The sequence below is a fragment of the Scyliorhinus torazame genome, chromosome 1 (assembly GCF_047496885.1).
Source record: "Scyliorhinus torazame isolate Kashiwa2021f chromosome 1, sScyTor2.1, whole genome shotgun sequence".
Lineage (NCBI taxonomy): Eukaryota > Metazoa > Chordata > Chondrichthyes > Carcharhiniformes > Scyliorhinidae > Scyliorhinus > Scyliorhinus torazame.
This window is the reverse complement of record NC_092707.1, coordinates 87,021,689-87,046,083: the sequence shown is the minus strand read 5'-3', so window position 1 is coordinate 87,046,083 and position 24,395 is coordinate 87,021,689. Positions and strand designations below refer to the sequence as shown.

The window sequence follows — 24,395 nt, the reverse complement described above, 5'->3', positions numbered from 1 at the left end:
GCTAACCGCTGGGCCACTCTGCTGCCCTTCAGTGAGGATACTTAAGCACAGATGTCTCACACACTGTCCCCCACAGAGGTTTGGGTTGGGGAATTTCTTCCTGAGCACCATGTGGACATAGTATTCTGGGTGAGAGCCCCCCCCCCGCCCTGTGGACTTGTGAAACTATTATAGAGAGCACCAAAAGCCGCAACAGCTAGAAGAAATTAACCAGCAACAAACCTGCAAGGGGTAGACTATCCCTTTTAGTAACATTGGTGGTGTTTATGTGGGGGTGCAGGGAGGGTCCTTTCTGCTGCTCAGTGTGTTTGCTGTGGGAGGTTAAGAGAGTAGGCTGGAACATGGATTTGCAAAATGGCAGCATTGGAATCAAGTCAGTCAACAGAGCATGACCAGTCCATGCTGTGTATTCCCTGCAGATATTGAATACATGCACACCAAGTTGGTGCTCAGTGTACTTCACATCAGAAGTGTGTACCTGTACTGTGGATGTATCTGGGTCCTACCAAGCATCTGACACTACCAATGGCAATTTCTCACCCCTGCTATTTGTAGCTTTTCACCATTTAGAAAGTAACCTTTTTGTTTACATGGAAATCCACTTACCACAGTTAAGTCCATTTTGATTTCCCATTGTAATTTTAAGCTTCTACCTACACGGTTTACAATGCTGCACATCTTTGTGTATTTTGCATCTCAGCTTCTGGGTCCTGAAGCCAATTGGTGAGTCCGGCTAAGATCAGCGGACTCTGGATGGGCTGGGAATCAAAGCCTGGGCCCTCCCACCGCATATCTGTGGCCTCAGGATAATGTAGATTTACGGTGATTATGAAACATTAATTCACACAAGATAACCGAGCGACATCTCAAGAGCAAATCCACTAAACCACTTACTTCCTTTTTCAGATTTTCATGCCTCTGCTTTAGTGGTAACCATTTGTGAAAGCCGTCGCAATCAAAGGGCCCTGAAACAGAGAAGAGGAGGGGGGAAGAGTGAGCGGAGACTTAGACAAGAGGTCACAAGAATCCGTGCCATCGCTGGGGTCACTTAACACCTCGGGACACTGGCTCATCTAGTCTCGGAGCCCTCTGAAAGTTTCTGAAGTGAAACGATTGCCGGCAGCTCCCGAAAGCGGAGAGTGGGGTGTTGGGAAGAAGGGTTCTGGGAGTGCGAAATAAAAGTCCGGTGAGTCCAGTGAAAACCAATGCTTCCTAAACTCCAACAGTGACTGCGCTTCAATAGCTGGGAAACATCCTGGGATGAGAAGGTTGTTTAAATGGTGGTCTTTAACACCCCATCTTTATCATTCCCAACACCTTCCCCAACATCATCTACCCCGTAATCGGCAGTTTTAAAGTCAAGGCCGGAATGTCCCCTCCGGGCACAAGCTGTGAAGCAGATTTAAAGAAATGCTTTCATTTATGTGATTCTCAGCATCACTGGCAAGGCCTGCATTGGCTTTTCACCAGAAACTGCTGGTGGTGCTTTTGATACTCTGAGAGCAGTTAATAATCAACCCCCATGTTGGTGTGGGACTGAAGTCACCCAGAATCCAGACCAGGGGAGGATGGCAGCTTTCCCTCTGAAAAAGGACACGGCTTATAAAAGAAACATAATCTATTGCATGCTCTGCGGTGGGGGTCCTGCATATGAGGCAGAGTTTGAAAGATTCAACACTTCATCCTTCTGACCAAACTCCATTCCCCCCACCCAGACCAGTTACTGACTGACCTCCCCATTGCCCCACCCACACCACTGACCAGTTACTGACTGACCTCCCATCGCACCCAACCAGACCACTGACCAGTTTCTGACTGACCTCCCCATCGCCCCACCCCAGACCACTGACCAGTTTCTGACTGACCTCCCCATCGCCCCACCCAGACCACTGACCAGTTTCTGACTGACCTCCCCATCGCCCCACCCAGACCACTGACCAGTTTCTGACTGACCTCCCCATCACCCCACCCACACCACTGACCAGTTTCTGACTGACCTCCCCATCGCACCCAACCAGACCACTGACCAGTTACTGACTGACCTCCCCATCGCCCCACCCACACCACTGACCAGTTACTGACTGACCTCCCCATTGCCCCACCCACACCACTGACAGTTACTGACTGACCTCCCCATCGCCCCACCCAGACCACTGACCGACCACCCCATCCCCACACCCAGACCACTGACCGACCACCCCATCCCCACACCCAGACCACTCACCAGTACTGACTGACCTCCCCATCTGCCCACCCAGACCACTGACCAGTTACTGACTGACCTCCCCATTGCCCCACCCAGACCACTGACCAGTTACTGACTGACCTCCCCATCGCCCCACCCAGACCACTGACCAGTTACTGATTGTCCCCTCCACCAAGATGACTGACCAGTTACTGGCTGACCCCCATCCCCTCCATCCAGATCATTGACCACTTACTGGCAATCCCCATCTCCCCCACCCAGACCACTGACAGTCACTGACGGATACTCCCACACCACAGACCCAATTACTGACTCCCTATCCCCCACTCAGACCACCCGAGTCACTGACTGACCCCCCGCACACCCAACCCAGACCACTGACCAGTTTCTGATTGACCTCCCACCCAGATCACTTGGTGCAGTCACTGACTGTCCCCACACCCAGACCATTGAGCTGTCTCTCCCCTGCCACACAGCTGAGGATGGATTCTTGAGAGGAGGTTAGTCAATGACTGGACCATCCTCCAGGGATGTTGCAGAATTACCTCGACTCTCGGGTACCAAACATCCTCCTCACCTCTGGCCCGCCTGGTACCCATTTCACCCCTCGCCTCACAGATTGAATCCCTCATTCTCTGAGCTTCCTGGGTGCCCTCATGGACCGTACAGCTTTTCACAAGGGGGTCCGTGCCTGCGAGTCCCCACATGCAAACATATGTAAGTTTCAGTCATGCCTTCATCCTCAGGTCCCCAAAGGAAGGCCAAGCACATCCTCAAGGAGGCAGAAAAGACAACGGGGCTATTTTAAATCAACCTCTTCACACTGGTTGGGGTGACCTGGCACGATCCGAGAGAATTTCCATTCCCATGCTGGCTTCTCCTGGAGTAGCAGGAACCACACACAATCAAGACAAAATCCCACAGCCAGAATGATCACAATGGGATGAGCTTCACAGAGCAATGAATCTAGAAAATGGGAGGCCATTCGGCCCTTCGAACCTGCTCCAGCCCTCGATATAGATGATCATGGCTCATCATCCAACACAGTAACCTGTTTCCGCTTCCCCCCCCTAGCCATTGATCCCAGAGCGACATATAACTCCTTCTTGAAAACAGTGCTTTGGCCTCAACTGCTTTCTGATGTAATGAATTCCTTTGACTCACCACTTTCTGGTGAAGGAATTTCTCCCCATCTCTACCCTGTATCCCCGGGTTCTGGATTCCCCCGCCATTGGGAACAGCTGCATCTACCCTGTCTCGCCCAGTGAAAGTGGTATAGGTTTCTATGAGATCCCCTCTCATTCTTCTAAACTCCAGCAAATACAATCCCAACCAGCGCAATCTCTCCTCATACGGCAGAAGGAGGCCATTCGGCCCATCAGGTCTGCACCAGCCCTTGGAAAGAGCACCCCTACCCAAGCCCACACTCCACCCTCCAGTAACCCCACCCAACCATTTTTTGAACACTAAGGGCAATTTATCATGGCCAATCCACGTAACCTGCACATCTTTGGACTGTGGGAGGAAACCGGAGCTCCCGGAGGAAACCCACGCAGACACGGAGAGAACGTGCAGACTCCGCACAGACAGTGACCCAAGCCGGAATCGAACCTGGGATCCTGGAGCTGTGAAGCATCAGTGCTAACCACTGTGCTGTCTCATCATAGTTCCCTCATCAAAATCATTAATATACCGTGTGAATAGCTGGGGTCCTAGCACCAATCCCATGCGGTACCCCACTAGTCACTCTCTGCTATTCGAAAAAAAGACCTATTTATTCCTACTCTTTATTTCCTGTCGGCCAATTAGTTTTCTATCCATCTCAATAAATTGGGATTTTAGTCACATTTTCCTGGTAGCTTGATGACTCGTGGCTGCCCCCTGGTGGTAAGAGCGATGATTTGCCTCTTGCACTCCCAGTGACATCAGGATAACACTTACCCCCAGACTGTGGCCGAATCCAGTGCTCGGGGCAGGGCTAGCCGCACTGATGTAACTGCTCACCCCAGAGTCCTGATTAGCCGCCCCGTACAGGTCTGCCATGGGGCCTGGGCTGGTGGTGCCCAGGAAGCCTCCAGTGCGGGTTGGGTTTGAACCTGTCAGAAACAAAAAGTACATCAGTGCGCTCATCAATACAGATCATATACACTGACCAATTACTGACTGCTGCAGTCCCACCCCCCAGACCACTGCCCAGTTACTGACTGAACCCCCTGTCCCCCAGACACTGCCCAGTTACTGACTGACCCCCCTGTCCTCCAGGACATTGACCAATTACTGACTGACCCCCCCTGTCCTCCTGGCCATTGACCAGTTACTGACTGACCCCCCCTGTCCTCCAGGCCATTGATCAGTTACTGACTGACCCCCCTGTCCTCCAGGACATTGACCAGTTACTGACTGACCACCCCCGCAACTTGCAAATCACTGATCAATTATTAACTGACCCGCCCATCCCCCAGACCACTGCCCAGTTACTGACTGACCCCCCCTGTCCTCCAGGACATTGACCAGTTACTGACTGACCCCCTGTCCTCCAGGACATTGACCAGTTACTGACTGACCCCCCTGTCCTCCAGGCCATTGAACAGTTACTGACTGACCCCCCTGTCCTCCAGGCCATTGACCATTACTGACTGACCCACCCCCGTAACTTGCAAATCACTGATCAATTATTAACTGACCCGCCCATCCCCCAGACCACTGCCCAGTTACTGACTGACCCCCCCCTGTCCTCCAGGACATTGACCAGTTACTGACTGACCCCCCTGTCCTCCAGGACATTGAACAGTTACTGACTGACCCCCCTGTCCTCCAGGCCATTGATCAGTTACTGACTGACCCCCCTGTCCTCCAGGCCATTGACCAATTACTGACTGACCCCCCTGTCCTCCAGGCCATTGACCAATTACTGACTGACCACCCCCGTAACTTGCAAATCACTGATCAATTATTAACTGACCCCCCCATCCCCCAGACCACTGCCCAGTTACTGACTGACCCCCCCTGTCCTCTAGGACATTGACCAGTTACTGACTGACCCCCCTGTCCTTCAGACCACTGCCCAGTTACTGACTGACCCCCCCTGTCCTCTAGGACATTGACCAGTTACTGACTGACCCCCCTGTCCTCCAGGCCATTGACCAATTACTGACTGACCCCCCCTGTCCTCCTGGCCATTGACCAGTTACTGACTGACCTCCCTGACTGATCCCCCTGTCCTCCAGGACATTGACCAATTACTGACTGACCCCCCCTGTCCTCCTGGCCATTGACCAGTTACTGACTGACCCCCCTTGTCCTCCAGGACATTGACCAGTTACTGACTGACCCCCCTGTCCTCCAGGCCATTGACCAATTACTGACTGACCACCCCCGTAACTTGCAAATCACTGATCAATTATTAACTGACCCCCCCCATCCCCCAGACCACTGCCCCAGTTACTGACTGACCCCCCCCTGTCCTCTAGGACATTGACCAGTTACTGACTGACCCCCCCTGTCCTCTAGGACATTGACCAGTTACTGACTGACCCCCCTGTCCTCCAGGCCATTGACCAATTACTGACTGACCCCCCCTGTCCTCCTGGCCATTGACCAGTTACTGACTGACCTCCCTGACTGATCCCCCTGTCCTCCAGGACATTGACCAATTACTGACTGACCCCCCCTGTCCTCCAGGCCATTGACCAGTTACTGACTGACCCCCCGGTCCTCCAGGACATTGACCAATTACTGACTGACCCCCCCTGTCCTCCTGGCCATTGACCAGTTACTGACTGACCCCCCTGTCCTCCAGGACATTGACCAGTTACTGACTGACCCCCCCTGTCCTCCTGGCCATTGACCAGTTACTGACTGACCCCCTGTCCTCCTGGCCATTGACCAGTTACTGACTGACCCCCCCCCCCCCCCGTCCTCCAGGCCATTTACCAGTTACTGACTGACCCCCCTGTCCTCCAGGCCATTGACCAGTTACTGACTGACCCCCTGTCCTCCAGGCCATTGACCAGTTACTGACTGACCCCCCCTGTCCTCCAGGACATTGACCAGTTACTGACTGACCCCCCTGTCCTCCAGGCCATTGACCAGTTACTGACTGACCCCCCCCTGTCCTCCAGGCCATTGATCAGTTACTGACTGACCCCCCTTCCTCCAGGACATTGACCAGTTACTGACTGACCCCCCCTGTCCTCCTGGTCATTGACCAGTTACTGACTGACCCCCCCCCCCCGTCCTCCAGGCCATTGATCAGTTACTGACTGACCCCCCTGTCCTCCTGGACATTGACCAGTTACTGACTGACCCCCCTGTCCTCCAGGCCATTGACCAGTTACTGACTGACCCCCCTGTCCTCCAGGACATTGACCAATTACTGACTGACCCCCCCTGTCCTCCTGGCCATTGACCAGTTACTGACTGACCCCCCTTGTCCTCCAGGACATTGACCAGTTACTGACTGACCCCCCTGTCCTCCAGGCCATTGACCAATTACTGACTGACCACCCCCGTAACTTGCAAATCACTGATCAATTATTAACTGACCCCCCCATCCCCCAGACCACTGCCCAGTTACTGACTGACCCCCCCTGTCCTCTAGGACATTGACCAGTTACTGACTGACCCCCCTGTCCTCTAGGACATTGACCAGTTACTGACTGACCCCCCTGTCCTCCAGGCCATTGACCAATTACTGACTGACCCCCCTGTCCTCCTGGCCATTGACCAGTTACTGACTGACCTCCCTGACTGATCCCCCTGTCCTCCAGGACATTGACCAATTACTGACTGACCCCCCCTGTCCTCCAGGCCATTGACCAGTTACTGACTGACCCCCCTGTCCTCCAGGACATTGACCAGTTACTGACTGACCCCCCTGTCCTCCTGGCCATTGACCAGTTACTGACTGACCCCTGTCCTCCTGGCCATTGACCAGTTACTGACTGACCCCCCCCCGTCCTCCAGGCCATTTTACCAGTTACTGACTGACCCCCCCTGTCCTCCAGGCCATTGACCAGTTACTGACTGACCCCCCTGTCCTCCAGGCCATTGACCCAGTTACTGACTGACCCCCCTGTCCTCCAGGACATTGACCAGTTACTGACTGACCCCCCTGTCCTCCAGGCCATTGACCAGTTACTGACTGACCCCCCCTGTCCTCCAGGCCATTGATCAGTTACTGACTGACCACCCCCCGTAACTTGCAAATCACTGATCAATTATTAACTGACCCCCCCCATCCCCCAGACCACTGCCCAGTTACTGACTGACCCCCCCTGTCCTCTAGGACATTGACCAGTTACTGACTGACCCCCCTGTCCTTCAGACCACTGCCCAGTTACTGACTGACCCCCCCCCTGTCCTCTAGGACATTGACCAGTTACTGACTGACCCCCCTGTCCTCCAGGCCATTGACCAATTACTGACTGACCCCCCCTGTCCTCCTGGCCATTGACCAGTTACTGACTGACCTCCCTGACTGATCCCCCTGTCCTCCAGGACATTGACCAATTACTGACTGACCCCCCCTGTCCTCCTGGCCATTGACCAGTTACTGACTGACCCCCCTTGTCCTCCAGGACATTGACCAGTTACTGACTGACCCCCCTGTCCTCCAGGCCATTGACCAATTACTGACTGACCACCCCCGTAACTTGCAAATCACTGATCAATTATTAACTGACCCCCCCCATCCCCCAGACCACTGCCCAGTTACTGACTGACCCCCCCCCTGTCCTCTAGGACATTGACCAGTTACTGACTGACCCCCCCTGTCCTCTAGGACATTGACCAGTTACTGACTGACCCCCCTGTCCTCCAGGCCATTGACCAATTACTGACTGACCCCCCCCTGTCCTCCTGGCCATTGACCAGTTACTGACTGACCTCCCTGACTGATCCCCCTGTCCTCCAGGACATTGACCAATTACTGACTGACCCCCCCTGTCCTCCAGGCCATTGACCAGTTACTGACTGACCCCCCGGTCCTCCAGGACATTGACCAATTACTGACTGACCCCCCCTGTCCTCCTGGCCATTGACCAGTTACTGACTGACCCCCCTGTCCTCCAGGACATTGACCAGTTACTGACTGACCCCCCCTGTCCTCCTGGCCATTGACCAGTTACTGACTGACCCCTGTCCTCCTGGCCATTGACCAGTTACTGACTGACCCCCCCCCCCCCGTCCTCCAGGCCATTTACCAGTTACTGACTGACCCCCCTGTCCTCCAGGCCATTGACCAGTTACTGACTGACCCCCTGTCCTCCAGGCCATTGACCAGTTACTGACTGACCCCCCTGTCCTCCAGGACATTGACCAGTTACTGACTGACCCCCCTGACTGATCCCCCTGTCCTCCAGGACATTGACCAATTACTGACTGACCCCCCCTGTCCTCCAGGCCATTGACCAGTTACTGACTGACCCCCCTGTCCTCCAGGACATTGACCAGTTACTGACTGACCCCCCTGTCCTCCTGGCCATTGACCAGTTACTGACTGACCCCTGTCCTCCTGGCCATTGACCAGTTACTGACTGACCCCCCCCCCCCGTCCTCCAGGCCATTTACCAGTTACTGACTGACCCCCCTGTCCTCCAGGCCATTGACCAGTTACTGACTGACCCCCCTGTCCTCCAGGCCATTGACCAGTTACTGACTGACCCCCCCTGTCCTCCAGGACATTGACCAGTTACTGACTGACCCCCCTGTCCTCCAGGCCATTGACCAGTTACTGACTGACCCCCCCTGTCCTCCAGGCCATTCATCAGTTACTGACTGACCCCCCTGTCCTCCAGGACATTGACCAGTTACTGGCTGACCCCCCTGTCCTCCAGGCCATTGACCAGTTACTGACTGACCCCCCCTGTCCTCCTGGTCATTGACCAGTTACTGACTGACCCCCACCCCCCGTCCTCCAGGCCATTGATCAGTTACTGACTGACCCCCCTGTCCTCCTGGACATTGACCAGTTACTGACTGACCCCCCTGTCCTCCAGGCCATTGACCAGTTACTGACTGACCCCCCCTGTCCTCTAGGACATTGACCAGTTACTGACTGACCCCCCTGTCCTCCAGACCACTGCCCAGTTACTGACTGACCCCCCCCTGTCCTCTAGGACATTGACCAGTTACTGACTGACCCCCCTGTCCTCCAGGCCATTGACCAATAGCTGACTGACCCTCCCTGTCCTCCTGGCCATTGACCAGTTACTGACTGACCTCCCTGACTGATCCCCCTGTCCTCCAGGACATTGACCAATTACTAACTGACCCCCCCTGTCCTCCTGGCCATTGACCAGTTACTGACTGACCCCCTGTCCTCCAGGCCATTGACCAGTTACTGACTGACCCCCCCTGTCCTCCAGGCCATTGACCAGTTACTGACTGACCCCCCTGTCCTCCAGGCCATTGACCAGTTACTGACTGACCCCCCCTGTCCTCCAGGCCATTGATCAGTTACTGACTGACCCCCCTGTCCTCCAGGCCATTGACCAGTTACTGACTGACCCCCCTGTCCTCCAGGACATTGACCAGTTACTGACTGACCCCCCTGTCCTCTAGGCCATTGACCAGTTACTGACTGACCCCCCCCTGTCCTCCAGGCCATTGATCAGTTACTGACTGACCCCCCTGTCCTCCAGGCCATTGATCAGTTACTGACTGACACCCCCTGTCCTCCAGGCCATTGACCAGTTACTGGCTTACCCCCCTGTCCTCCAGGCCATTGACCAGTTACTGACTGACCCCCCCTGTCCTCCTGGCCATTGACCAGTTACTGACTGACCCCCCTGTCCTCCTGGACATTGACCAGTTACTGACTGACCCCCCCTGTCCTCCTGGCCATTGACCAGTTACTGACTGACCCCCCCCCCTGTCCTCCTGACCATTGACCAGTTACTGACTGACCACCCCCGCAACTTGCAAATCACTGATCAATTATTAACTGACCCCCCCCATCCCCCAGACCACTGCCCAGTTACTGGCTGACCGCCCCCCCCTACATCCTCCACCCAGACAATTGACCAGTTACTGACTGACACCTCCCCAACCCCTGGACCACTGGCCAGTTACCGATTCACCCACTCCCCCCCCGCCCCAGACCACTTACCAGATACGGACTGATACCCTCACCCCAGTTACTGACTGATTCTCCTTCCTCCAGACCACTGACCAGATACTGATTGGCCCCACACCCCCCTCCAGACCAGAGACCAGTTACTGGCTGACCCACCCAGATCACTGACCAGTTACAGACTGACCCCACCCACCACCCCAGACCAGTTATTGACCGACCCCACCCATCACCCCAGACCAGTTATTGACTGACCCCTCCATCCTCTAGCCCACTGACCCCCACCAGTTATTGACTGACCGCCTGATCCCCGAAGATCACTGACCAGTTACTGATTGACCCCCCATACCCATTTTCCAGTTACTGACTAAGTTCCCAGACCACTGACCAGTTACTGACTGCGCCCCCCCCCCCCCCCCCCCCGCTCCAGACCAATTCCTGTCCTCCAGACCAATGACTGAAGTTGTGCAGGGTGGGAGCGGTTCTGGGGCAGGGTGGGAGCGGTTCTGGGGCAGGGTGGGAGCGGTTCTGGGGCAGGGTGGGAGCGGTTCTGGGGCAGGGTGGGAGCGGTTCTGGGGCAGGGTGGGAGCGGTTCTGGGGCAGGGTGGGAGCGGTTCTGGGGCAGGGTGGGAGCGGTTCTGGGGCAGGGTGGGAGCGGTTCTGGGGCAGGGTGGGAGCGGTTCTGGGGCAGGGTGGGAGCGGTTCTGGGGCAGGGTGGGAGCGGTTCTGGGGCAGGGTGGGAGCGGTTCTGGGGCAGGGTGGGAGCGGTTCTGGGGCAGGGTGGGAGCGGTTCTGGGGCAGGGTGGGAGCGGTTCTGGGGCAGGGTGGGAGCGGTTCTGGGGCAGGGTGGGAGCGGTTCTGGGGCAGGGTGGGAGCGGTTCTGGGGCAGGGTGGGAGCGGTTCTGGGGCAGGGTGGGAGCGGTTCTGGGGCAGGGTGGGAGCGGTTCTGGGGCAGGGTGGGAGCGGTTCTGGGGCAGGGTGGGAGCGGTTCTGGGGCAGGGTGGGAGCGGTTCTGGGGCAGGGTGGGAGCGGTTCTGGGGCAGGGTGGAGCGGTTCTGGGGCAGGGTGGGAGCGGTTCTGGGGCAGGGTGGGAGCGGTTCTGGGGCAGGGTGGGAGCGGTTCTGGGGCAGGGTGGGAGCGGTTCTGGGGCAGGGTGGGAGCGGTTCTGGGGCAGGGTGGGAGCGGTTCTGGGGCAGGGTGGGAGCGGTTCTGGGGCAGGGTGGGAGCGGTTCTGGGGCAGGGTGGGAGCGGTTCTGGGGCAGGGTGGGAGCGGTTCTGGGGCAGGGTGGGAGCGGTTCTGGGGCAGGGTGGGAGCGTTCTGGGGCAGGGTGGGAGCGGTTCTGGGGCAGGGTGGGAGCGGTTCTGGGGCAGGGTGGGAGCGGTTCTGGGGCAGGGTGGGAGCGGTTCTGGGGCAGGGTGGGAGCGGTTCTGGGGCAGGGTGGGAGCGGTTCTGGGGCAGGGTGGGAGCGGTTCTGGGGCAGGGTGGGAGCGGTTCTGGGGCAGGGTGGGAGCGGTTCTGGGGCAGGGTGGGAGCGGTTCTGGGGCAGGGTGGAGCGGTTCTGGGCAGGGTGGGAGCGGTTCTGGGGCAGGGTGGGAGCGGTTCTGGGGCAGGGTGGGAGCGGTTCTGGGGCAGGGTGGGAGCGGTTCTGGGGCAGGGTGGGAGCGGTTCTGGGGCAGGGTGGGAGCGGTTCTGGGCAGGGTGGGAGCGGTTCTGGGGCAGGGTGGGAGCGGTTCTGGGGCAGGGTGGGAGCGGTTCTGGGGCAGGGTGGAGCGGTTCTGGGGCAGGGTGGGAGCGGTTCTGGGGCAGGGTGGGAGCGGTTCTGGGGCAGGGTGGGAGCGGTTCTGGGGCAGGGTGGGAGCCATTCTGGAGCAGAATGGGAGTGATTCTGTAGCAGGATGGGAGTGATTCTGGAGCCGGATGAGAGTGATTCTAGAGCAGGATGGGAGTGTTTCTGGAGCAGGATGGGATTGATTCTGGAGCAGGATGAGTGTGATTCTGGAGCAGGAGGAGTGTGATTCTGCAGTAGGAGGAGTGTGATTCTGCAGCAGCACGAGTGTGATTCTGCAGCAGGACGCGTGTGATTCTGCAGCAGGACGCGTGTGATTCTGCAGCAGGACGAGTGTGATTCTGGAGCAGGACGAGTGTGATTCTGGAGAGCAGGACGCGTGTGATTCTGGAGCAGGACGAGTGTGATTCTGGAGCAGGACGAGTATGATTCTGGAGCAGGACGAGTATGATTCTGGAGCAGGATGGGAGAGCTGTTCTGGAGCAGGATGGGAGAGCTGTTCTGGAGCAGGATGGGAGAGCTGTTCTGGAGCAGGATGGGAGAGCTGTTCTGGAGCAGGACGAGTGTGATTCTGGAGCAGGACGGGTGTGATTCTGGAGCAGGACGAGTGTGATTCTGGAGCAGGACGAGTGTGATTCTGGAGCAGGACGAGTGTGATTCTGGAGCAGGACGAGTGTGATTCTGGAGCAGGACGAGTGTGATTCTGGAGCAGGACGAGTGTGATTCTGGAGCAGGACGAGTGTGATTCTGGAGCAGGACGAGTGTGATTCTGGAGCAGGACGAGTGTGATTCTGGAGCAGGACGAGTGTGATTCTGGAGCAGGACGAGTGTGATTCTGGAGCAGGACGAGTGTGATTCTGGAGCAGGACGAGTGTGATTCTGGAGCAGGACGAGTGTGATTCTGGAGCAGGACGAGTGTGATTCTGGAGCAGGACGAGTGTGATTCTGGAGCAGGACGAGTGTGATTCTGGAGCAGGACGAGTGTGATTCTGGAGCAGGACGAGTGTGATTCTGGAGCAGGAGTGTGATTCTGGAGCAGGACGAGTGTGATTCTGCAGCAGGACGAGTGTGATTCTGCAGCAGGACGAGTGTGATTCTGCAGCAGGACGAGTGTGATTCTGCAGCAGGACGAGTGTGATTCTGCAGCAGGACGAGTGTGATTCTGCAGCAGGACGAGTGTGATTCTGCAGCAGGACGAGTGTGATTCTGCAGCAGGACGAGTGTGATTCTGCAGCAGGACGAGTGTGATTCTGCAGCAGGACGAGTGTGATTCTGCAGCAGGACGAGTGTGATTCTGCAGCAGGACGAGTGTGATTCTGCAGCAGGACGAGTGTGATTCTGCAGCAGGACGAGTGTGATTCTGCAGCAGGACGAGTGTGATTCTGCAGCAGGACGAGTGTGATTCTGCAGCAGGACGAGTGTGATTCTGCAGCAGGACGAGTGTGATTCTGCAGCAGGACGAGTGTGATTCTGCAGCAGGACGAGTGTGATTCTGCAGCAGGACGAGTGTGATTCTGCAGCAGGACGAGTGTGATTCTGCAGCAGGACGAGTGTGATTCTGCAGCAGGACGAGTGTGATTCTGCAGCAGGACGAGTGTGATTCTGCAGCAGGACGAGTGTGATTCTGCAGCAGGGCGAGTGTGATTCTGCAGCAGGGCGAGTGTGATTCTGCAGCAGGGCGAGTGTGATTCTGCAGCAGGGCGAGTGTGATTCTGCAGCAGGGCGAGTGTGATTCTGCAGCAGGGCGAGTGTGATTCTGCAGCAGGGCGAGTGTGATTCTGCAGCAGGACGAGCGTGATTCTGCAGCAGGACGAGCGTGATTCTGCAGCAGGATGGAGAGCTGTTCTGGAGCAGGACGAGTGTGATTCTGCAGCAGGACGAGTGTGATTCTGCAGCAGGACGAGTGTGATTCTGCAGCAGGACGAGTGTGATTCTGCAGCAGGACGAGTGTGATTCTGCAGCAGGACGAGTGTGATTCTGCAGCAGGACGAGTGTGATTCTGCAGCAGGACGAGTGTGATTCTGCAGCAGGACGAGTGTGATTCTGCAGCAGGACGAGCGTGATTCTGCAGCAGGATGGAGAGCTGTTCTGGAGCAGGATGGAGGAGCTGTTCTGGAGCAGGATGGGAGTGATTCTGGAGCAGGATGGAGAGCTGTTCTGGAGCAGGATGGGAGTGATTCTGGAGTAAGTACAGACTGTGGATAATTTGAGAGTGAGATGAATCTAGATTTGGTAGGGGGCAGGGTGAGTCTGGGGGAAGTACAGATGAAGAAAATTTGGGTTGTGGGGTGGGAAAGGAGGTGATTCTGGATCCAGTACAGTGCGAGTGTGATACTGGTTCGAGTTATCTCTGCCCGTTTCCTTACCTGTTCCTCGAACCACTGCTGCTGCTGCAGCTGCTGCCATTGGTCCATATGCAGTGAGAGGGATTGCTGAGAGAAACAGGGAGGGAAAAATAGATATAGAGAGAGAGAGAGAGAGAGAGAAAGATCAGCACCACGGAAGATCCAAGATCAATAAACCATCTCTGGACCAGGAGTCATGTATCACAGACAGCACACTGCACGAAGCGAGCTCAGCAGACTGGCGCCTTCCTCCAGCTGCTCTCTTTAACCTGATCCTGACACCAAGCAAGATCCATGATTACCGACAGAGAAAACATGGCCCTGTGACCCTCTGCTCATCGCCTCCCTGCTCCTGTTACATTCGGAGATTCACTGTAAACGCAGCTTGAGCCTGCACACTGGGAAGATGTCTTCACCAGCACTCAATTTGAAACAGTAGTAACATTCATAAACCAACAGTGCACCGTTGCACTTTCTGGCAGCTCACGAGGGTGTGGAATGGAGCCATTCAGGCCTGGGACACCCCGCAGGCTGCTGGCAAAATGGAGCATCCCGACGGCAGAGAATCCAGCCCCATACGTTTGCTTCCCAATCTGTGCCAGTTAGTCGTCAGCCAAATAAGGAAGTGAGTTTAACTTCGATACAACTGGCTTTGACGTGCCTGGGTTAGCGACAGAAAAGCTGTGCCAGAATCCCTGCTTCCCAGCTCTGCTGGTCAGTGGACACTGGCTGAACCAAGGTCAAAGCTCCAGTGTGGCTCTCATGCGGTTAAATCATGTGCTGACGCTCCTTTGCAAGGACACAGCTGAACAGGGCACACTGTGGAACTGTCCTCTGATATCAGCACACTGACCAAAGACAGTGGGGGGAGACAATATCCGAACATTAAACTCTCCCAGTCAGCGGGACCTCCGTGTAGAGACCCCATACTGGCAAGTGCCACTGCAGCCAACTGCAATGGTGAGTTTTCAAGTGTTCCAGTGAGGACACCAGCCCGAGATTGCCACAGTAGGTGAAAACAAATCATCCCCTCGTTCATTGATTGCCACTCTCGGATCTCAGAAGTCTTGCTGGGATGGAGAACGTTACAAGGTGGGCGTGCAGCACAGACCTCGGAGACTTCAGAAAACAGAAAGCCATTCAGCTGGGTTTAAATGAAAATAATAATTTAAAAACATTTAAAAAGAAATAGCACCAATGTCGATTTGTATACAACACTGCCACCCAGTGGACACAGATTTGCATTACTGCCAAGGTTGGTCATGTTTTCAATCCTCGACCAATTCTGGAAAACCACGAGAAATAAAACCTGAGATCAGCCCATCTTGCCAGGGGTCCTCTACAAACACCCTTTAGCCAATCAGTACAGCGTCAATTACAAAGTGGGCACTAAGAAATGGGGAATTGTGAAGGGGGGGGGGGGGGGGAAAGAAGGTGCAAATATTGAAAATATTTAATTAAATTATTTCCACTGGACGAATTTGTGCATTTTTAAACATTGACCAGAAATATTTTGGATATTGAGCCCTCCCCGGTCACTACAACTGCCCCACCCCCTGCATTTTGTTTGGGGGTCTTACTCACTTTGAGAACAGTCTCCATTGCGATTGACGGAGTGGGCCCAGGTCCCCCGAGGTTCTTATTAAAGTTACTGATACAAAATATTCTGAAACTGTGTCATTATCCTGCCCTCTCTTCATCCCCACTGGCCCCACCTGTAAATTTGGAAAATACCAATATCCAAAATATTTATCTTAAGGAGTCAAGAATTTTTAAAAAATGAATTTATGGATGTGGGTGTCACTTGCTGATCCAGCATTTACTGCCCATCTCTAATTGCCCTCGAGGTGGTGGTGAACCGCTGCAGCCCATGTGGTGGTGGTGTAGGTACACCCACAGTGCTGTCAGGGAGGGAGCTACTTTGCGGCAGTTTGATACAACTGTGTTGACTTGCTGGTTACAGAGTCTGTCTCCCCGACTCTGGGAAGGAGAGGTGGTGGCATAGTTGGAACGTCACTGGATAAATTCAAACATTTCAGGCCCTGCCCTGCCGAAGCTCACCTCCTGTCGGCCAGTCCTGCAGCAGCATCGACGGGGGCCACTGTGACGCCTGCACCCCAGACTGTCCAGCCCTCCCGGCTGAAGATGGAAGTGTGGTGGCTGGAGGCAGCAGTAAGGGCCCTGGAAAGAAGTCAACAAAATGGAAAGAGAGATGTTGGAACAAACTTTTGCATTCAACTAAACCAAGTCCACTGAAAATAGGGCAAGTTTAAGTAATTAATCTAAGGGATCAGGGAAAAAATGAGCTCAGGATTGTTAAACCACTTGGCACAAGCAGCCCAACATACCGGGAAACTGGTAGGTGTAGCCGGGAGCAAGTCCTGTGTAGCCGCGACTTGCATACGATGCAGCCTGGAAACCTGGGTACCCTGCAAGAGGAAAGTCAGCAAATTCACAACCTTATCATGGAAATATGCAGCAGAATCCTACAGAAATGACTGACCAGCCCTGGATGAAATGAAATGAATGAAAATCGCTTATTGTCACAAGTAGGCTTCAAATGAAGTTACTGTGAAAAGCCCCTAGTCGCCACATTTCCGGCGCCTGTTCGGGGAGGCTGGTACGGGAATTGAACCGTGCTGCTGGCCTGCCTTGGTCTGCTTTAAAAGCCAGTGATTTAGCCCAGTGTGCTAAACCAGCCACATGATATTGTGGTCACAAAAGGACCACATGGGCGAGTAACAATCTATTTGTCAATCTGTGCAGGTGCACCTGATTCAACATGTGTAAGGGCTGGCAGATAAGCAAAATACTGCGGATGTGTGAATCCGAAACAAGAACATAGGATGCTGGAAAAACTCAAACGGGTCTGGCAGTATCTATTAGGACAAAAACAGAGTTAAAGTTTAGAGCTAGGGCGGCACTACTGCCTCACAGAACCAGGGACCCCGGGTTCAAATCCGGCCTCGGGGGGCTTGTCTTTGGGCAGTTTGCACTTTCTCCCTGTGTCTGTGTGGGTTTCCTCCGGGTGCTCCGGTTTCCTCCCACGGTCCAAAGATGCGCAGGTTAGGTGGGCTGGCTATGCTAAATTGCTCCTTAGTGTCCAAAAAGGTGGGGTGGGGTTACTGGGATAGGGCGGAGGTGTGGGCTTAAGTAGCATGCTTTTTCAAGGGCCGATGTAGACTCGATGGGCTGAACGGCCTCCTTCTGCACTGTAAATTGTATGATTCTATGATACTTCATCAGAACTGAAGGGGGACAATATAAAAAACTGCAATAAAAAGTAGCAACTTTACGAACAAAAGACAGGTGGGCTGGTGTGTGAGAGGGGGAGGGGATGTTTTTGCATTGAGGCAACACATGTATGGAATATAAAAATGGAAAGAGGGGGTTTAGGATGGAGGAGAAAGGTTAAAATCTAAAGTTGCCAAACTTAACGTTGAAAAGGAGATGCTGCTCCTCCAGCTTGTGCTGGACTTCACTGGCACATTGCAGTAGGCCAAAGAGAGACACATGGGCAGGAGAGCAAGGTGCTGAGTTGAAACAGCAGGCAACAAGAACGTTGGGGGGGGGGGGTGTCACGCTTGCAGACTGAGCTTAAGGTGTTCCGCAATGCGGTTGCCCAGTCTGCGTTGTCTCCCCGATGTACAGGAGACCGCATCAGAAGCAGCGAATACGATAAACCAAACTGAAGTAGTACAACTGAAACGCTGAAAGGAGTATTTGGGGCCTTGAACCTACTTCAGCGATTATACTGGAAAGTGCCGTGGGAAGGGAATGGACCAGGGATCATGCAGGGAATGGTCCCTGTGGAATGCTGATAAGGCAGAGCGAGAAGATGTGGTAGCATGGTGCCCTCTCACACCAGGCCATCTGTCCTTTGTTCCAGTTCGCACCCCCTTTCTGTTCGGACAAGATTCAAAGAAAGGACTCGAAATGTTAACTTGATTTCTCTGCTGATAGCAGATCTGCTGAGTTTTTCCAGCGTCTTCTGGGCTGGTGGGCTGTGGTACCCTCAATAACGACGCTTCGAGTGTAAACAGTAAAGAAGCCTTTAATAAACTAAGAACTAGACTAATGCTGAGACGGGTGCTAACAGCTACGCCGCCCACAAGGCGGCCCCTTATATACGGCTCCCAGATGGGCGGAGCCAGAGGTGGAGTCCCCCAGGGTTCCAAGCCCGGTCTTAAAGGGGACATCACCTTACATGATGACAAGGGTACAGTGTTACAGTAACCGTTCATCACATGGACAGTGAGCAGAGCTGGGCAGCAATGGGGAGGATTGCAAAGACCAGGAAATTGTCTTCCAGTCAGAGTCACTGTCTTGGTGGGGAGGGTGAGCCTGGAAGAGGAAAAGAGTGAAGAAAGAGTGAAAGAGAGAGATTTCAGGGCCTGATTACCCGCAGCTAAATTGACGTCAATGCCATTCATAACCCAGCATGCCGATCCCCAACATGAAGGCATCCATTCCATAGGGCATCACTCGAGAGCGCCCCCTGGCCGTTCCTGTTGGTGACATCACTTCCTTGGGCTGTGCCTTCTTGCACTCGACCTAAGCCAGGTTAAACAGACCAGTTAGCTCTTACAGTGACTGAACAGCACCATCATTCACACAGGACACACACACAGACACACACACACACACACACACACACACACACACACACACACACAGAGACAGATAATGAAGCAAACCAAACCATGGGGCTACAGCACAGGAATGAGGGTTAGAGGTGAGAACTGGAGCTTCCTGAGGAATTAATGGCTTAAATACAGCACTTGGCATGTTGTTGCTCCATCAGAGTCAGAGAGCTGGAGAGACAGTGGGCAGACTGAGCTCCCCGACATTGGGGGCCTGTGACAACCACTTAAACCCACTGAACATTCTCCAACATTTCTTGCAAGGCCCAACATAGTTTGTGCTTTTTCTCAAGGTTTAAATTGGAGTAAGGAGAGTGTCTGGACCAAAGCTCCTGCTGTCAACCTAGAGATGGAACTCTAAATTGGTGGACAGCAACCAAGGAATCGGTTCTCTGAAATATAAATATTCATATGCTCAGGTTTCCTCAGAACCAATTCAACAAATGAAGGGGAAGTGAAGTCAGACAGCCCTTATACCCCCGCACCGCCAGACCCCCCCCCCCCGCACCGCCAGAACCCCCCTCCTCCCCCCGCACCGCCAGAACATGGACGGTGGTGAAGTGAAGTCAGACAGCCCTTAGACCCCCGCACCGCCAGTACCGCCCCCCCAGCCCCCCCCCCGCACCGCCAGACCCGACCCCCCCCCCCCCCGCACCGCCAGAACCCCCCCTCCTCCCCCCGCACCGCCAGAACCCCCTCCTCCCCCCGCACCGCCAGAACCCGCCCGGCAGAACCCCCCCATCTCCCCCCGCACCGCCAGAACCCCCCTGTCTCCCCCCCGGCAGAAACCCCCTCCTCCCCCCGCACCGCCAGACCCGCCCCCCCCCCCCCGCACTGCCAGAACCCCCCTCCTCCCCCCGCACCACCAGAACCCCTCCCCGCCCCCGGCAGAACCCCCTCCTCCCCCGCACCGCCAGACCCGCCCCCCCCCCCCGCACCACCAGACCCGGCTCCCCCCCCCCGCACCGCCAGAACCCCCCCTCCCCCCCACACCGCCAGAACCCCCTCCTCCCCCGCACCGCCAGAACCCCCCCCCGCCAGACGCGGCCCCCCACCCCCCCGCACCGCCAGAACCCCCCTCCTCCCCCCCCCCACCGCCAAAACCCCCCCTCCAGACCCAACCCCCGCACCGCCAGAACCCCCTCCTCCCCCCGCACCGGCAGAACCCTCTCCCTCCCCCCGCACGGCCAGAACCCCCCCCCTCTCTCCCCCCCCCGGCAGAACCCCTCCTCTCCCCCCGCACAGCCAGACCCGACCACCCCCCCCCCCGCCGCACCGCCAGAACCCCCCTCCTCCCCCCGCACCGCCAGAACCCCCTCCTCCCCCCGCACCGCCAAAACCCCCCTCCTCCCCCCGCACCGCCCGAACCCCCCTCCTCCCCCGCACCGCCAGAACCCCCCTCACCGCCAGAACCCCCCCCTCCTCCCCCTCCACCGCCAGAACCCCCTCCTCCCCCCGCACCGCCAAAACCCCCCCTCCTCCCCCCGCACCGCCCGAACCCCCCTCCTCCCCCGCACCGCCAGAACCCCCCTCACCGCCAGAACCCCCCCTCCTCCCCCTCCACCGCCAGAACCCCCCTCCTCCCCCCGCACCGCCAAAACCCCCTCCTCCCCCCGCACCGCCCGAACCCCCCTCCTCCCCCGCACCGCCAGAACCCCCCTCACCGCCAGAACCCCCCCTCCTCCCCCTCCACCGCCAGAACCCCCCTCCTCCCCCTCCACAACCCCCCCTCCTCCCCCGCACCGCCAGAACCCCCCTCCTCCAGAACGCCCCCTCCTCCCCCCCGCACCGCCAGAACCCCCCTCACCGCCAGAACCCCCCCTCCTCCCCCCCGCACTGCCAGTTCCACCTCCTCACCCCGCCAGAACCCCCCTCACCGCCAGAACCCCCCCTCCTCCCCCCGCACCGCCAGACCCGCCGCCCCCCCGCACCGCCAGACCCGCCCACCCCCCCGCACCGCCAGACTCGCCCCCCCCCCCGCACTGCCAGACGCGGCCCCCCCCCCGCACGCCAGAACCCCCCCTCCTCCCCGCACCGGCAGAACCCCCTCCCCCCCCCGCACCGGCAGAACCCCCCCCCCCCTCGCACCGTCAGACCGGCCCCCCCCCCCCCGCACCGCCAGAACCCCCTCCTCCCCCCGCACCGCCAGACCCCCCCCCCCCACACCGCCAGAACCCCCTCCTCCCCCCGCACCGCCAGAACCCCCTCCTCCCCCCGCACCGGCAGAACCCCCTCCACCCCCCGCACCGCCAAAACCCCCCCTCCCACCAGACCCAACCCCCGCACCGCCAGAAACCCCTCCTCCCCCCGCACCGGCAGAACCCTCTCCCTCCCCCCGCACCGCCAGAATCCCCCCCTCTTCCCCCCCCGGCAGAACCCCTCCTCCTCCCCCCGCACCGCCAGACCCGACCCCCCGCCGCACCCGCCCACCCCCCACCTCCCCCCCCACCCCCGTCCCCCCCCCCTCCCCCCCACCGCCGTCCCCGCTCACCGCCTGACCCCCTCCTCCGTCTCCCGGCCCCCGACGAACTCCCCCCCGACGCCCCCCCGACCTCCGACCGACCCACCCCCTCCGCCCTCACCCTACGCTGCGCCACCCCGCCTCCCGCCGCACCCCCCCCCCGCCCCCACCGCAGAACCCCTCCTCCCCCGCACGCAGAACCCCCCCACCTCCAGCCCCCCGCACCGCCAAACCCCCCCTCCTCCCCCCGCACCGCCAGACCCGACCCCCGCACCGCCAGAACCCCCCCCTCCTCCCCCGCACCGCCCGAACCCCCCTCCTCCCCCGCACCGCCAGAACCCCCCTCACCGCCAGAACCCCCCCTCCTCCCCCTGCACCGCCAGAAGCCCCCTCCTCCCCCCCGCACCGCCAGAACACCCCTCCTCCAGAACGCCCCCTCCTCCCCCCGCACCACCAGAACCCCCCCTCACCGCCAGAACCCCCTCCTCCCCCCGAACTGCCAGATCCCCCCCATCTCACCCCGCCAGAACCCCCCTCACCGCCAGAACCCACCCTCCTCCCCCGCACCGCCAGAACCCCCCCTCCTCCCCACTGCACCGCCAGAACCCCCCTCCTCCCCCGCACAGCCAGAACCCCCCTCCTCCCTCCGCACCGCCAGACCCATCCCATAATCCCCACACCGCCAGACCCCCCCCAGACCCATCCCATAACCCCCGCAGCGCCAGACACCCCCCCCCCACAATACAGACCTGCCCCCCCCCTCCCGCCAGAACCCGCCCCCCCCCCGCACCGCCAGTCCCATCCCATAACCCCCGCACGGCCAGAAACCCCCCCGCACCGCCAGACCCATCCCATAACCTCCGCACGGCCAGACCCACCCCCACACCGCCAGTACCCCCCCACCCCGCACCGGCAGACCCATCCCATACCTCCCGCACCGCCACACCCGGCCCGTACCTCCCGCACTGCCAGACCCGGCCCATACCTCCCGCACAGCCAGACCCGGCCCATACCTCCCGCACTGCCAGTCCCGGCCCATACCTCCCACACTGCCAGTCCCGGCCCATTCCTCCCACACTGCCAGACCCGGCCCATTCCTCCCGCATTGCCAGTCCCGGCCCATACCTCCCACACTGCCAGACCCGGCCCATTCCTCCGCACTGCCAGACCCGGCCCATTACTCCCGCACTGCCAGACCCGGCCCATTCCTCCCGCACTGCCAGACCCGGCCCATACCTCCCACACTGCCAGACCCGGCCCATTCCTCCCGCACTGCCAGTCCCGGCCCATACCTCCCGCACTGCCAGACCCGGCCCATACCTCCCACACTGCCATGCCCGGCCCATACCTCCCACACTGCCAGACCCGGCCCATACCTCCCGCACTGCCAGTCCCGGCCCATACCTCCCGCACTGCCAGACCCGGCCCATTCCTCCCGCACTGCCAGACCCGGCCATTCCTCCCGCACTGCCAGACCCGGCCCATTCCTCCCGCACTGCCAGTCCCGGCCCATTCCTCCCGCACTGCCAGTCCCGGCCCATTCCTCCCACACTGCCAGATCCGGCCCATACCTCCCGCACCGCCAGTCCCGGCCCATTCCTCCCGCACTGCCAGACCCGGCCCATTCCTCCCGCACTGCCAGACCCGACCCATTCCTCCCGCACTGCCAGACCCGACCCATTCCTCCCGCACCGCCAGTCCCGGCCCATTCCTCCCACACTGCCAGACCCGGCCCATACCTCCCACACTGCCAGACCCGGCCCATTCCTCCCGCACTGCCAGACCCGGCCCATTCCTCCCGCACCGCCAGTCCCGGCCCATTCCTCCCACACTGCCAGACCCGGCCCATACCTCCCACACTGCCAGACCCGGCCCATTCCTCCCGCACTGCCAGACCCGACCCATTCCTCCCGCACCGCCAGTCCGGCCCATTCCTCCCACACTGCCAGACCCGGCCCATTCCTCCCGCACTGCCAGACCCGGCCCATTCCTCCCGCACTGCCAGACCCGGCCCCATTCCTCCCGCACTGCCAGTCCCGGCCCATTCCTCCCGCACTGCCAGTCCCGGCCCGTACCTCCCGCACCGCCAGACCCGGCCCATTCACTCCCGCACTGCCAGTCCCGGCCCATTCCTCCCACACTGCCAGACCCGGCCCATACCTCCCGCACCGCCAGTCCCGGCCCATTCCTCCCGCACTGCCAGACCCGGCCCATTCCTCCCGCACTGCCAGACCCGACCCATTCCTCCCGCACTGCCAGACCCGACCCATTCCTCCCGCACCGCCAGTCCCGGCCCATTCCTCCCGCACTGCCAGACCCGGCCCATTCCTCCCGCACTGCCAGACCCGGCCCATTCCTCCCGCACTGCCAGACCCGGCCCATTCCTCCCGCACCCGCCAGTCCCGGCCCATTCCTCCCGCACCGCCAGACCCGGCCCATACCTCCCGCACTGCCAGACCCGGCCCATACCGCCCGCACTGCCAGTCCCGGCCCATTCCTCCCGCACTGCCAGACCCGGCCCATTCCTCCCACACTGTCAGTCCCGGCCCATTCCTCCCGCACTGCCAGTCCCGGCCCATACCTCCCGCATTGCCAGTCCCGGCCCATTCCTCCCACACTGCCAGACCCGGCCCATTCCTCCCACACTGCCAGTCCCGGCCCATTCCTCCCGCACTGCCAGACCCGGCCCATACCTCTCGCACTGCCAGTCCCGGCCCATACCTCCCGCACTGCCAGACCCGGCCCATTCCTCCCACACTGCCAGTCCGGCCCATTCCTCCCGCACTGCCAGTCCCGGCCCATTCTTCACGCACTGCCAGTCCCGGCCCATTCCTCCCACACTGCCAGACCCGGCCCATTCCTCCCACACTGCCAGTCCC

General features: G+C 58.6%; 1 protein-coding gene across 1 annotated transcript in view; it reads right to left on the bottom strand.

Moving 5' to 3' along the window:
• The window catches only part of LOC140409255 (RNA-binding protein Musashi homolog 1-like), a 210,144-nt gene that overhangs the window by 5,243 nt on the left and 180,506 nt on the right, over nucleotides 1-24,395 (bottom strand). Inside the window, exons 9-14 of the mRNA XM_072497598.1 lie at nucleotides 18,849-18,966; nucleotides 16,761-16,841; nucleotides 16,474-16,593; nucleotides 14,434-14,499; nucleotides 4,148-4,302; nucleotides 895-965 (exon numbers count right to left, since the gene is read on the bottom strand). Coding sequence (XP_072353699.1) covers nucleotides 924-965; nucleotides 4,148-4,302; nucleotides 14,434-14,499; nucleotides 16,474-16,593; nucleotides 16,761-16,841; nucleotides 18,849-18,966 — 582 coding nt within the window. The 3' untranslated portion in view covers nucleotides 895-923. The remainder of the gene's footprint in view (nucleotides 1-894; nucleotides 966-4,147; nucleotides 4,303-14,433; nucleotides 14,500-16,473; nucleotides 16,594-16,760; nucleotides 16,842-18,848; nucleotides 18,967-24,395) is intronic.